The sequence below is a fragment of the Hippocampus guttulatus genome, chromosome 4 (assembly GCF_054856545.1).
Source record: "Hippocampus guttulatus isolate MCC_2025c chromosome 4, RoL_Hgut_1.0, whole genome shotgun sequence".
Classification (NCBI taxonomy): domain Eukaryota; kingdom Metazoa; phylum Chordata; class Actinopteri; order Syngnathiformes; family Syngnathidae; genus Hippocampus; species Hippocampus guttulatus.
Window position 1 is genome coordinate 17,453,511 of NC_141264.1, and position 14,745 is coordinate 17,468,255.

Genomic DNA, 14,745 nt, shown 5'->3' on the forward strand with positions numbered 1-14,745 from the left:
CATTCAAATTCTGAATTTTAACCCTATAAATGCTTGTTAGAGGGCAAATGTTTTGCAAAGGGAGAGAAGCATTACATCACTTTTCGCTTCAAATCGTCATGCAACTTTTTTATTCTTTTTACGAGCATTGCAACTAATTACCGGTACATCAATAATTAGCAGGGATCATGATTTTAATTGTACTTCTTGTGCAGTGTCCGAATTTAATAATTACATCAAAGTTGGAACAGCCTGTAATGTGCTTTTGCACTTTACTTTTGAGTGTGACTCCAAATCCAGACATCCATGGGTCAATAAATGTGATTTCCATTGATCATTGTGTGATTTTATTTTCAGCATATTCAGCTATGTAAAGAACACAATATTTAATTTGAATATTTCATTCATTCCGATCTAGTTATTTTAGTGTTCCCTTTATTTTTTTGAGCAGTTGTACTTATTGCTATAAAGACTGAGAACACAGCAGAAATGACCAATACAAAACTATTGGCACTGTTATTTGGGAACCTGCTTGTTGATCAAAAACGTAGATTACATTTCATTCAGACGATGAAATACTGAACAATAAAAGACCTTTTTTAACTGACCCTGAATCAGAGGACTTCATTTAAAAATTCTCAAAGTGGTGCATGAACAATGCCTGATCCCTCTTGTTCATGTGCTGACAGGCTTTCTCCACATTTTTAGTCAGTCCCGGTGGTCCACAGCTGAACACGCCAATCTTGGACACCTACAGTTCATAACACGTATTCACACATACGGTATTCTATTGCGGCAACGAAATAGGTTCACTCCTGCGCTCCTGACCTTTGGATGAACTTCCTGCAGCGAGCTGAAAAAGGACACGAAAGGCGGCCGGCCAAAATGGGTTACAGACCTCAGGCCGGTGAACAGGCTGCGGCTCCATATTTTCTGGAAGTGACGCTCGCATATGTACTGCTCACACATAAAAAAACAAAACAAAACAAAACAAGAAATACTATCCTCATATCCAACCCAAATTTGTATTGAACATGCAAACGCCACACAGGAAGCCATTTGTCGATTGCAAAAATTGTATGTTAACTCACCAGCATGGTGGTGCGCAGGTCAAACTTCTGGGCCACCTGCGTGATATAAGTGTGAACTGACACCAGCTCCAGTGAGTCCATCTCCTCCACCTCCCTGATGATATCTGACACCCACTCAAACTGACGCTGCGTCCGTGTCACCCAAATGAAGTACACCTGAAAAACGTGTTACATACGAATAGGAAGTACCGGTAAGTACCCTGTAAGTGTGCAAGTCATAAGTCTCATGACTTAAAGTTTGGAACCCTCAAATTAGAAAAAAAAAAAAAAAAAAAACGTTTACGCAACATAGCAGTCTGTGCTGGATAATAATTACACTAATGACAAATAGAATGTAAAGAATGTAATAGTTTGTGCATCATCAAAAATGTATTGCAGCAACTACTCACTAAGCTGCAGAAATACAATATATCTTATTTATTTATAGAGGATGAAAAAATATGACCGAGTTGAGACTGAACAAATTTGAAAACTCAAAAAAATAAATAAATCCAACGTCTGCTTCCTCTGCATTTTTTTTAAGCAAACAAGAAATAAATTCATCCGCATTGTAGAACTATCAGACGTATTACACAAATGTTTTGGTCATAGAGGTTAACCTCAGACTAAAATAAGGAAAAATGAACCCTGAATTAATATGACAGACAGTTCATCTACTTCAATTAGAGTTAATGTACGAAACAGTTTGACGTCTTAAGTGTTCACAACTGCACAAAATTCTAACAAACAAGTTTAGTGTAAACATAAATCAGGAAATCAGATTACAACAATGGAATGAAATCTGTGGCTTTATCACTTAAACTTTTCTTGTTTCAAGAAGCAATGATATGTAAACATGTGCATCTGTTAAGCACTGATCTTATCTAGACACTACATAAATATGATGTGGATTTAAATTTGATTGTTTGGATCTACTGAGAGTCTTGTTCTAAAATCGGTGACTCCAGTTTGACCCGTGTCAAGTCGCACGACTCGCATTCCACAACTTTCGTAAGCACGTCCACAAGGACGTATTGAATGATGAATCCATATTATTAGAGAGAGGCATACCTTTTGACACTGAATCCTTGACCTGATGGAGGACTTGAACACCAGATCCTTGAGGATGGAGGCAAATGGAGTGACACCGATGCCTCCTCCCACCAAAACAGACACCTCAAAATCAGTCCATTCCTGATGTCCCTCTCCAAACGGGCCATCCAGATACAGCTGCAGTAAAGGGAGCAGTGCAAAGCGCTCATGGTTATGTTGGAGAAACATGTTTGTTTTTAAGTCAGTGATGAAATTTAGGCTCGAAACAAATGTGACAGAGCTCTGTTTCGCAAGCATATTATGAAGAAGAAATACTACCTCCATACACACGTGAAAAAAATAAAATAAAGAAAAGCCAGAACAGAAAATCTACTGATCTCAAGACATTTCCCACAGCACTTGTTCGAAGACTGTAGGGATTTTTAGAAGGACTTTAGAAAGAAAAGATATTGTTTTGAAGACCAAATTCCAAAAGTAAGAAAGAGGTACTTATGTCTTACCTTTGGATAGGCTCCAAGCTCAATCAGACTTTCCTCACTGTAGAGCTCTCTGAGCTGGCTAGTCCAAGGCCCTACAGCCCTGATGTGCAGACTGAGGGTCTCCTCGTGAGGGGCTGAGGTCAGCGTGAACGGGTGGTACTCATCTGTGCCCAACCTCAGGCACGCAATGTGGACCCACTGGCCGGAACGATATACAAAGCCTTGTGGTCGCTTGAACTCCAGATGAGTTACGCCTGCGAGGGGTGAGTTTAGTTCAGACACAATTGATTATTGGTGCAGTTTAATTGGAGTTCAGAGGCATAAACCAACAAAGCACCTGCTTGGAGCACTGTGACCACTAGGGGGCGATTAGCAGTCAACAGAGCCAAGTGTTGTACAGTAGTTCTTATTTTGGCAGTGGGTGGGTCAGTATTGAGGATGAGAAGAGTGTAAAATAAAATAATAGTCTGTTCTCATTGTCTAATGTTGATATATATATTATATTTTTAAAAAATGCAAGTTCAACAGTGAATCATCAATAATCAATATCAGTGGGAGAAAGAGAGGGTCCCAAACTCTTGCGTCACCAACGAAGGAAGTCAAATTGGCATTACATAACAGACTGAAGGTCACCTGAAGGCAGCAGCTGCGCTGTGATTACAGAAATCTCCACCTTTTTCCTGCTCAGGCTGATTAATTTGTCCAACAGGAAGAGCAGTGCGGGTGGGATGAGGAAGATGTAGAAACGTGGCTCTTGAAGCAGGCCAAAGCTCCCATGAATGATTGTCTGTGGGATGTCAACATGCCAGAATCACAACATCACACATGGAAATATGATTCAGCTATTAAAAACTACTGACAAGAGGGACATATTGTGCATTTATCAGGTGGGAGATAAAATCGCTTACCAAAATATACACGAGGACATAAAGGTTATGAGTGATCCAGAAACCTTGGAAACTGATGCGGCGGAAATAGCGAGAGGCAAAAACGTAAATGAATGCCAAAGTGAACAGAAGCAGCACACCAGTGAGACCTGAGAACAACATGGGCAAAGTATGGAGTCATAGCACAATGCCACAAGAAAAACCCATTCTGTGACATCAGAATCGACCACAAGAGAATACCTGGAACAGTTTGAAAGAACCACCATGACCACTTGAGAGGAAGTTCTGACCTATCATGGGAAAAAGGACTAAATTAAAAACCAGTTTCCTCAATGATGCTTGAGGATCCTGTCACCAATCCAAAGTGGAAAATAATTTAGTAGATACACTGTCCATCACAATTTATGTATATAAATCTCAAGGGGCATCTGTACAATCTGAAAAGATGCTTCATAAATGAGGTCATTTTATTCATTTTTAAAAATACATCATGACCAAACACATCTTAAAGGATAACATAAAAATGAGTGGGCGAAAAAAAAAAAAGAGTTCTGTTTTATTTATTTATTTTTTAGCTCATCGACGAACGACCTCGTCCATATACTGTGTTTTAAAAATCAAAAGTTGTCCTTGAGCAAAATGATATGATTCTCAGCATTCACCCCATCAACTCATCGAGACATGTGGGTGACAAAAAGTTAAAAACATTACCCATTGTTAGTCAAAACCTTTGGGAACAAACAAGCCAGGATGTTGAGATCACTGATGGAGAAGATGTAGATGTTGATCACATGACCCAAGCTGTGAGCAACTACAAAAAAAACAACAAAAAAAAGTACATTTAGTGCAACGTAAATATACAGGTCATAACATCATAAACACAACTTACTGAATTTACTTTTGAACATCAATTCATTTTAATGATATGAGTATTTGCATGAGTGGCAGATTTGATCATTCGAACAACAAGAAAAAAATATATACTGTATAAAGCTATGTTTGGGAATAGCTATGCTCTGTCAATAAGGATCGCCTTTGGACTCAACTTTTTGAAAATAGGACTCAAAGCATGGCTGTTTCAGCATTTTCCACATAATAAAAAAGGCGGCATAAAAAAATGCTGTATACACACAGAGAGAAAGAGATTTTCCTTACATTATTGGTCAAAGTATATGAAAATAAAATGATTTTATACTGACGAAAAGTTGGGAATATTCGGCTTTGGGGTGACCTTTTATGATGAACCTAAGATTTACTTTCCAGATGACCTTAACTTGATTTTCTTTGAACTTTGTATGCACATGTCTATCTGTTCACTATTGCAGTACTTTTACTAGAATTTGATGTTGTCTAACACGGTCAGGCAAAAGCCAGATAGTCCGAACTTTTTGTGCGTCATGTACTGTAGATCATCCAGTATACTGCCCGGCAACCTGTGAGTACGATGGCAGTCACGGCCATGGAGCGATGAAGGTCGATGGCGGAATCAAAGGGAATGTATCTGTTGAGGAAGGTCTCTCTGCACATTGTGATGAGGTTGCGACACACGGTGAGGAGCATGTAGGGAAACAGAAACGAAACGGCAGCCGCTGAGCCACGGGAAACTACCACGCCCACTACTGAAGTCTCAGGCATGCCTGTTGATGTGGCCTGCAAACTGTAGTCTGAGGAGCACATTTGGAATGACTTAGAGCTCACGATACATCAGCAGCACAGAATATCTGATTAATCCTTACAGTAACATCTCTCCAGCGCCACGCCGGCTGTTATGCCGTAAACCACGATGACGCAGACAATATGCCGTCGGTGGTTCTCAATGAATCGTTTGAAGTGTTGGATCTTCTGCCGGACGGGGCTTCTTAGGTAGTAGTCACGCTTGGGCTTTACGTACACTTTGGGAGTATTGAGGCCAAGCCTGTATAGAATCGCATGAATTACTACCACCACCGGTTTTTTTTTCAATAATTCGAAATACAGTAGTGCCTTGAGACATATACAAAGGAATTAACTACACTACACCATCAGCGACACATCGATATTTATTAGATGTTTATATCCCTATTTATTTTTCATAGAGTGGCTGCCACAGCAGCTCCTATATTTTGTTGTTCTACTTCTTCCTTTGATAACTTTGCTGCTGTGAATTGGGAATTTCTCCATTGCGAGACTAATAAAGGTTTTCTTATCTTATATTCTCATAATTGAGTGAACAACTGACGCTGATGTTAGCATTAAGCTAGCGGACTATCCATTTGTTTTAAACACACAAGGAGAATTATTCACTTCTGCGAAACTGCTACTTATTGTCGAGAGATTCGTTTTGAGTTCACTGCCACCATGAAGTGGAAAAAATAGGCTGAATGATGGCTCAGGTCTCCAAAAACTGAGAAGCCCAGCAACATATATCTCAAGGCACCACTGTACTATTTGTCGTTGGTTATCGATAAGAAAATGTGCACCCACTTTTTCCGTCTGCGGATATCCTGTCCATCTGTATTGTCGCTGCTGTAATCAACAATAAAAATCATGTGCTGGGAATGGAATCATACACTTGAGGCATGGTGCAGTATGCAAAGTCTTGGTTATAAGGACATGGCTGGTGGTCATGCACGACGGATGCTTCCCCTTCAGGTCATGAGAGTGTCAAAATATTCAAACCAGCTATGTACGTTTTCTGAATTGCTGTTGCTTACCTTCTCATTTGGCAGATGAAAGAAACTCTCTGGTCTCGATTCAACAATTTCTTTCCTTGATTTTCCACCCCTGCATTGACAACACAATCGGTTCATCAATCGTCATGAGGTTTGAAGATTGAGGAAAAAGCAAAATAAAACCTTCAACCTTTGACACTGAGCTGGGCAAACTGCAGCTCCTTGTCATGGTCCCGCAGAAGGAAATGGAAGTCTTCCCACGTGATGTTTTCTTTGTTATCAAACCCCGCTGCCTGCATCATGGCTCTGATGGCGTCGTCCATCTGACACTTTGACAACGCGCCGTTGGAGATTTCAATAAATGACCTTAAAGTGAATCGAAAGGCCAACAGCTAAATATTATCTGAAGAGAACTACTTTTGTAAGATTAAATAAAATACAAACCGTAGCATCCTGGAAAAGTCTTCTTTTGATAAAAAACCAGTTCCGCTGATGTCATTCATGGTGAACATCAGCTTGGACTTTTCCTCAGAGGTTCCTGTGCAAACATGGATGCTCTCTCACACTAGAAGCTTCTGAACGATGCCAAATCCACAATGCGAATCAGAATGAGTGCATACTCTTGGTGGAGTTTAGAATTGCACTGTGACATGTTGGGAGTGTTTCCAGTCATTTGTAATATTTTGGCGACCTTACCCCAGCATGTGAGGACAAACAATGTTGCTGTTGCCGGAAACCTCATATGTTCAAATATGGTCAAGTTCATGTTTTTTCACAAATCGATGCTAATGGTCTGTACCCACGCCATCTGTTATTTTTACACAATATTAACCGAATAAGAGTGATGAAAAATAGCTTTAAAAATCTATTAAACAATTTGGAAACATGAAGTTTTCAAATTATTATTAACTTGTGTCATATAATGCATTTTCCTCACTTTGTGGGACTTGATGTTGCCTCAAGATTGCATGTAATACATCTTTATTTCTGAAGCACTTTGACAACAGCTGCAGTTGTAACAAAGCGATTTACAGAAGATTTAATAAAAAATAAAATTCATTTAGGCCTGTTGCACTCTTCGGCAAGCTACTTGTAGTTATTGTATTACTTATGGCTCTGGGACTTCTGACAAAGCATTTGGGAAGATGGTGTAACGACAACTATTTGCTTTTGTGACGTACGATTGGCTCGTGAAGGAGGTCAGAGTGAGCACAGACTTTGATTTGGACGATTGTTTTAATAAAAGACAACATATTGAGAGTATTTTTTTGGGGGGACATATTAAATTGAACATGATTTTGCGGTTGTGTTGATATTGGAGTTCAATCATACATGATGCATATGATATGATTTTTAAGATTCCACCCAAGAGTGGCAGTATGTTCAAAAGCCTTATTATCTTTGTAAACAAAATGTTTTTAACCGTTTGATCGCATTATCAAAATACTGGTGGATAATACTCAGTTCGCTGGGAATGTTTCAGTGCCATGTGGTTTACCATTCATAAGAATGACAACGACATCAAGAAACTCCTGAAAGCAGAGGTAACCATTGCCGTCTTTGTCAGCCAGTGTGAACATGGAGTTCACAAATAAGGAGTCAGGTTTGAGGCCCAGTGCATCTGCAAACTCTGTAGCTGTCAACTCGCATTGCAGAACCTCTTTGGCTTTTTTACAGGAAACACCACTCATGTCCCCGGCATCGCACTTCTCGATTTCCAAAACCTGAGCCAGACAAGAAGAGTGCATCATTAAACCATCCCTTACGAAAAAGTTGTATCTGTTGAAATATACGTTATAAAGTAGACTTGAGTGTAAGTAGATAGTGTACTCCTTCATGCTTAATTGGAACAAATTAAGTTTTAAAAGTATACTATCTGTCTTTATACTTTTCAGTACAAGCCAAGTACCAGTATACTAAAGCAGACTTCTGTGAAGTTCATCAAAATATAATATTTACTTGTAGTATACTTGAATAAATTACTTTTTGCTAAGGGATACCTAGCTAGCTAGCTAGGTATTTAGCTAAATAGATATCTGGTTATCTCGGTCGCTATCGAACTTACCTTGGAGAAAGCGTGTCGGATGAATGTTTCCACAATCTGTGCCCTTTGCTCTCCTGTTAATGCCTCCTTCAGAAGCTCCTTTTCACTCATCTTCCTCAATTTAACCCCATGCCTCTTGGCAGTCACCTCCTTGTGTAGACACTTGAGGAATGCGGCACGTTTGCTCTCATCATCGAAAAACAGCACCTGGAATGGCAAATGGGAATCCTAGGTGATAATTGTTGAAGAATATTCGGACATGACAGTGAAAACTTTCAACAGTATTCCGATGCTCACTCATTCAGGGTACTAACCAGGTCGTATTCTTTCGGCACTTTGAGCAGCACAGCTTTCTGATGGCGGTCGTTCGAGACGAGCACATCAATGCAATGCTGCGTGTCAAGATTCAAGCAGCGGAGAGCAGCTCCAGATCTGTCCCATATCTGCAGCTTCTTCTCCTCTGTGACCTCGACAGCGACGGAATGCAGAGGCTTTTTATGGTTCTGCCACTCAGAGGCTAAGGAAGGGAAAAAATGGCTATGAGACTCTGTCACTAACAGCTCTGGAAATCTGAATAAACTGCCAATCTCAATGGCCTGAAGACTAGTTGACGACCTGATGTCGATTTGAGTCTCCGAGAAATCTCCTGGCGCTTAACAGGGTCATCAGGGAATCACAGTACTGTATATTCAAACATGTTCAGTTCTTTGGTGGAGACAATTTGGAGATTTTTTTTCAAATCCCCAGCAGATTTTGGAGACTTCTCCGAGATGTTCATTGCAGAGATTATTTCTGTCCACGATATGGTGTTAACTTGTAGAAGTGTTAAATAACTCAGGATAGAGCACCTGTTATTTTAAGCCTGGAAATAAAAATACTTTTGAAGTACTGTACAGTACTGCATACTGTATACTTTTACTGTACATATGCACAAAATGTTGCAGCAACTTTCGAGCAATATCACCTTAGTAAGAGCACAAGCAGTTTTTTGTTTCATGACTCGAATGATCAGTTGCTGCAATGTCTCTGCCAGTGAGAGAGAGGCCCTTGATATTCTTACCAGCGAATCCTGAAACGTTGCTCTCTACTTTTCCAATGGGGTTTCCTCTTTTCTGGAATTTCCTGTAGTGGGACTTTCGGTGATACGCCACCATACAGGCCACGAAATAACTTACTGTGAGGGCATTTTGATGATCAATATCGAGACAGTGCAATAACAGAAAGAGGTGAATGTATTAGAGATGATACTGACCAAGAGGAAAGAGGAACAGAGTGATAATACATATCCCAAAGCCAACTCTGCTCCCATCAAAGTAATTGAGTTTGGTGGCATCGGTGCAAGGATGAAGCATTGATGATTTGAGCTGTGTGGGTTGAGGACAAGGGTTGCCTAGGGCCAGCAGTGAGATCATTCTTACATATTCAGTCATTTGACTGAAATTGATTGATTCCTAGATTGAAAATCTCAGTTTACCACTGTTCCAGAAGAATACATTGCTTTGCAAATCTGAATTCTCAGCATTCGTGACCGCAACAAGGATGTCGTAGAAAGTCACGTTGCGGATCCTTTGGATGTCGTCATCTGAGAACAAACTGAGAAAGCGAAATTTAAGAATAAATCAGGAAACCACGACACCATCAGTGACTACACACAGCATGGGTGAGATCATTTGAGCATGTAGATCCTAATGGGAGGAACTCACCCATTCTGTTTGTTCTCAAACCAGAAGCGATCGCCATTTCTTATGCGTTCAAACTGGTCCAAGATTATGGCGGAAAAAACTGGACCTGGACCACCCATTGACTCGAGCAGTCCTCCAGGGAAGAGCTCTAGTTTGGAGATGTCTCCACCATAAATTTGTGCAACTTCTCGAAGCAACTGTGAAACAAGACGAATTGCTTGTTGCCTAGATTGGCTTGTCGTCTATAAAGGGACAAATGTGAATTTTACCTGTGGGTTACTCTTGTTGATGTGAGGACTAATGTCTTCAAATGTCTTTACAGGAGGCAAATCCAAAGCTTGTCTGATTTCCGCGTAACTGCGAAGGCCAAAGTCTCGTCCTCTCTGGACAGTCAGCGCGACCAGATCTGTGCGTGTGAACTTAAGAGGTCCGTACATGAAGTCTGTCGGGGTTGGATTAAACTGTCTTATTTGATTTGTGCTCTTATGATATGGCGTTTTTCAGGGTGCATCACCTCTTAGGTCCTCCACAACAATGTGGTCAACTTCCTCTGCAATCTGAGAGGCCATGCCCATGATGAGGTCATCCACATCCCGGCTTGTGTTCACATTCACCGCCTGTTGACAAAATGACACGAGCATAAACAAAAAGTAGCTGACCCTACTTTAACAGCCTATAAGTAATTATATAAAAAAATACATAACTATATTCCAGAACCTTTGTCAGAGCTTTTTAGCTAAAAATATAGTACTGCAATATTTCACTGAAAAAACATATTGTAATAAAATATATCAGCATTGAGCGAGTGGATGTGATTTATGTGTTTATTTAAAAATACAAAATGTGTACTTCTCTTATTTAAGTTTATTTTGACTATAAATCTTAACTGGGAGTGATATCAAACAGCTCGAAGCTTTGCTGGAGAGTTGTTCACTATGCAACGATGCATTGTTGTGAAATGAGCTGAATTGGGTTAACTGTCCCAATACAACGGCCTCTTTTTTTTTTCATTTAAAAAAAAAAGGCCAAAACAAAAAAAAAAACAACACACTTACGGCTCTTGAAAAAACTTGTATGTTGGGCCACTGGCACCACTGTAAATTGAGGATAGCTTTAGCAGTGTGTCACTGTATATACCTGACGTTTCCAAAAGCTGTTACAAAGTCGCAAGGCTGATGATAAACTGCCATCAGTGTTGATGATTTTTCGGAAATGGCAGGTTCTGTTTCTGTATAAAACAAAGCAGCCATTGAACATGAAGAAATAACAGGCAACAATTTGAGGTTGAGAGGAACACTAGCTAGCACTGCTACCAGTTAGCATGTTAGAACATGTACCGTATGATATGTTGGTTTTAACTGACAATGAGTGATTAACACCTGATCAGTCAAATGCGATTTTCGAAAGTGGATGGTTCCATGATAATATAAAAAAAGAATTGTAAAAAATATAAATACCTCATATAAACACCGGGTGGAGCCATAGTGATACCTAATCTCATAGCGGCAGTCTCAAACTCAGGGGAAATAGCTGGATCAACAAATTTTTGATATCCTGCACAAATAAATCATAATCATATTTAAACTTAGAGTATGAATAAATGTTATGAGCACCGAGTGTTTTAACTCTGTAAGAGTGGTTGCACACACTCTGTTTTTGGTTTTAATCTGATTCTTACCTGGGTAAATCGGAAGAGTCCTGTCTCCCAGGTATGCTGGCAGCCATTCGTAAAGGGCGATATTCTGTTTTTGGTTTTTTTTAGAGAGAAAACATTATTGGATTTTATAATGTTGTAAATGCTGCACACAGTTGACATTGTTTTGTCTGATCAAAGAAAAAAATTGGCGCAACTCTTGCGTCAAGAAAGGATTAGATCAAGACTTTTCCTTCTACCTGGAATGTGGCCACAACTGTCTTCCTGGCGTTTTGAAACAACTCCTCGTCAGACCACTGTGGGTGCTCCACACGCAATTTAGAGGCTAAATAGTTGTGGTAACGAAACCAGATGATCCCTTCTGCTGCTGTGAACACATTCTCATTGCCCCAAGCATTTCCCAACTCTGGATACACAAGATTGAGTTATTTTGGTTCATTTCATTACATTTACAAATTTACCAATGAATACAGAAAAGTGACCTCAAATTCACCGTAATCGATGATGTCACACAAGTACTGTACTGCAATATGACAATACAGTATACGAACACCAATTGACAGAAAGTTGATGCTGATGTTTGTTTCAAGTGCGTAACAATAGAGTAGCTTCCTCCCCACCCACCATGCATTTATGACAAAACAACTTTTGCTCAATTCAATAAAATCCATCATAGCCAGGGCCTCAGACTTATCACCCTGATCTAAGGTAACCGGCATGAAATAAATGCACAAAACAATTTCTTTTTGTGTAGCGTGATGTGAAAAGTAAAAGCACATTTTACCATAGAGGCCCTCAGGTCCATGATCACCTGTTGTAGGGTCAGCTGCGCTCCACATGAGACTGTGACTGGTCGCCTGCCTCGGCATGTTCTTTTCCAAACCGGAGGCTAGCAGCCCATTAGAAAAGCTTCTCAGTGAGTCTGACCAGGAATTGCAGGGGCCATAGATGGAGCTACCATCAATCCAAGCTGTGACCAGGTTGACCTTCAAATAATTATGAACAGTTAAAAACACCAATCAGTGGAAGCATAAAACCTTCAGGCTCCTGCTAGAGTGCAAGGACATGAGGGGAAAAGCCTACTAGAACACCCGAACTTTATTTGGGGTTATTCAGAGGCTCTTTAAATGGTGTGTGTTGACCCTCATTCAATGAGAGCGTGAATGTGAAGCCGATACCCCTTATGAGTTCCAGTATCACCTGTGTACGAGGGTTGCCGGGACTCTGGCCTGTGTCTTTGTCCCATGGTCCTCTCTGAAAAGGCAGCAGAACTTCACCGGTGGCATTTGGGTCAAAAACAGGGTCACCTTTAGGCACTGGAATGTTCATGAATTCAGGTGGGCACCCAGGAGTCCTTGAGTTCATAATCTCATACGCAATGTGATAACCTGAAAAGTAAATCATTTGTTAAGTAAAAGGTAGAAGAATATTTAGATCTGTATACTGATCATAACACAACTATGCTGCTCTGAAAATAATCCAGACAAATATTACTCTGTTATTGATTTCCATATCTAATGTGGGATTATTGTGCAAGGAAACATCTCAGTACTTCCTTGACACTCTTGTTTCCTTGTTTGAATAAATAATTGCCCCAAATTTCCTTGTCAGTGTAATGTAGCTGAACAAACAAAAAGTAATTTGCCATCCAAGCGATGATGGGCAGGAAATAGTTAAGTCAAAATAAAATGAAAGCACACACAGAGAATGATAACAGAAATGTCCAGAAATCAGTGAGAAAAGGGAGAGACTCAATTAGAGTGCATTTACCAAAAAACAAAGATAACACAGTGTGGTTTCGCGTGGAGGGCAACCCGGAGGGGCCGACGCTGACAGTACGGCTCAGGCTTCGTGGATTGGGCAGCTCGGGCTCATTCTCTACTTGGTAGACGCCATCCCGGAAGTTGGCGGGCACCAACCGCACAAGGTGTGAGCCTGCAGAAATACAGACATCGATGCCAAGTTAGAACCTCACACACAACATTTACATAAACACCCTTTGTCACTTCACACTTCAGCCATAAAATTAGAAATATGTTAGAATTTTTATTAATAAAGTGAAAGTCATCACAGAGGTGAAACGATTACAAACATAATGTAAAAAAAAAGAAGGGTTTTTATAAACCTTTTGACCAACAGGGGAGATGTTTGAACGTCAAATCTGTTTTTCATTCAGACCATGAGGTTCAGTGTTGTTTTTTGTTTAATTGTCCGTTTCCAATTGGCCATAGCCTCTCAGCTTTCTAGCTTTCTGTTTTTGTCTAGTTTGCTCGGGTTTCCAATGCCTGCATTTTTAAATTGGATAGATCGTGCTTGTCATAATGTTAAATGTGTAGAGTGTCTGACGACTCTATTGGCAAAACTATGGGACGTGTTTTGATAACATAACATGCTTCGGTCGACGCTAGCTAGCTTCCTCATTAAAAAAAAAAATCATAAAAATTATTTTAGTTAGTTTTTGAAACTCACCCACTGCTCCACGTTTGGGACATCCCAAACTGTTGTACCAACCGTCAAAGCGAGGAACTTCCCATGTGATTTCACACCGCGAATCTGTTCAAATATACCCAAAAGCCGTTTTACTACCGACCTTGTCCACTCAGGGCTCAAACTTGTTTCACCTGGTCGTCCACTCACCGACGATGAGCAGCAAACCGAGCACTTCACAAACACTCCAAACCCGCTTACGCAAATCCATTGATGCAGAGAGGTTCCTTAGCTCAGTCTGCAGCCAAGAGCCGTGGATGACTTCTGAAAAGTTGAGATAAAGTGAAAATAATTGTACATTTATTCGCATTCCCCTTTTACGGCGATTTTTTTGTGCAACTTTGTGATGGGTAAGTACGTGGGCCTCGGTCGGAATCCACACCATATAATATCATATATTTTTATTGTGTGTTTGTTTTTCTCCCACTGTATAAGGCTATTCTGTTGCTATTGAACACGATTTGCTATGCGGGGTCAAAGGAAAATGTTATTCAACATGCTTAATTTTTTATCACTGTAACAGCTCATCTATCAAGTTGCATATTATGTAAGGTCTTAGATCATTTTGTCCTAATGAGAATGTTTTATTTACAAAGAAATCTTCAATTTACCCCTTTTTGCCTATTAAGATTCGAGATTGTATTAAAGATAGCAAAATATTCCATCATTTTCTCTTAAAAGAAAAAAAATCGGACTTTTTGCCACCCATTAAGGAGCATGGTACATATTTTAAATTAATCAAATCTCACTGCATACAAC

The 14,745-nt window shown here is 40.0% G+C and overlaps 1 protein-coding gene across 1 annotated transcript; it reads right to left on the minus strand.

Moving 5' to 3' along the window:
• Window positions 1–309: 309 nt before the first annotated feature.
• duox (dual oxidase) lies at window positions 310–14,318 on the minus strand. Its single transcript, XM_086110060.1, has 33 exons — window positions 14,137–14,318; window positions 13,969–14,052; window positions 13,270–13,434; window positions 12,700–12,887; window positions 12,284–12,485; window positions 11,739–11,905; window positions 11,524–11,587; window positions 11,303–11,399; window positions 10,983–11,073; window positions 10,360–10,462; window positions 10,115–10,287; window positions 9,867–10,042; window positions 9,638–9,756; window positions 9,416–9,553; window positions 9,224–9,337; window positions 8,478–8,680; window positions 8,185–8,370; window positions 7,618–7,843; window positions 6,564–6,657; window positions 6,310–6,485; window positions 6,162–6,231; window positions 5,932–5,973; window positions 5,205–5,383; window positions 4,902–5,132; window positions 4,180–4,279; window positions 3,709–3,758; window positions 3,490–3,617; window positions 3,215–3,368; window positions 2,603–2,835; window positions 2,121–2,279; window positions 1,071–1,226; window positions 808–936; window positions 310–730 (listed from the first exon to the last, which is right to left on the minus strand). Exons 1-33 carry the CDS (start codon window positions 14,294–14,296, stop codon window positions 608–610), a joined length of 4,680 nt encoding a protein of 1,559 aa, XP_085966186.1. The 5' UTR covers window positions 14,297–14,318; the 3' UTR covers window positions 310–607.
• Window positions 14,319–14,745: the final 427 nt, after the last annotated feature.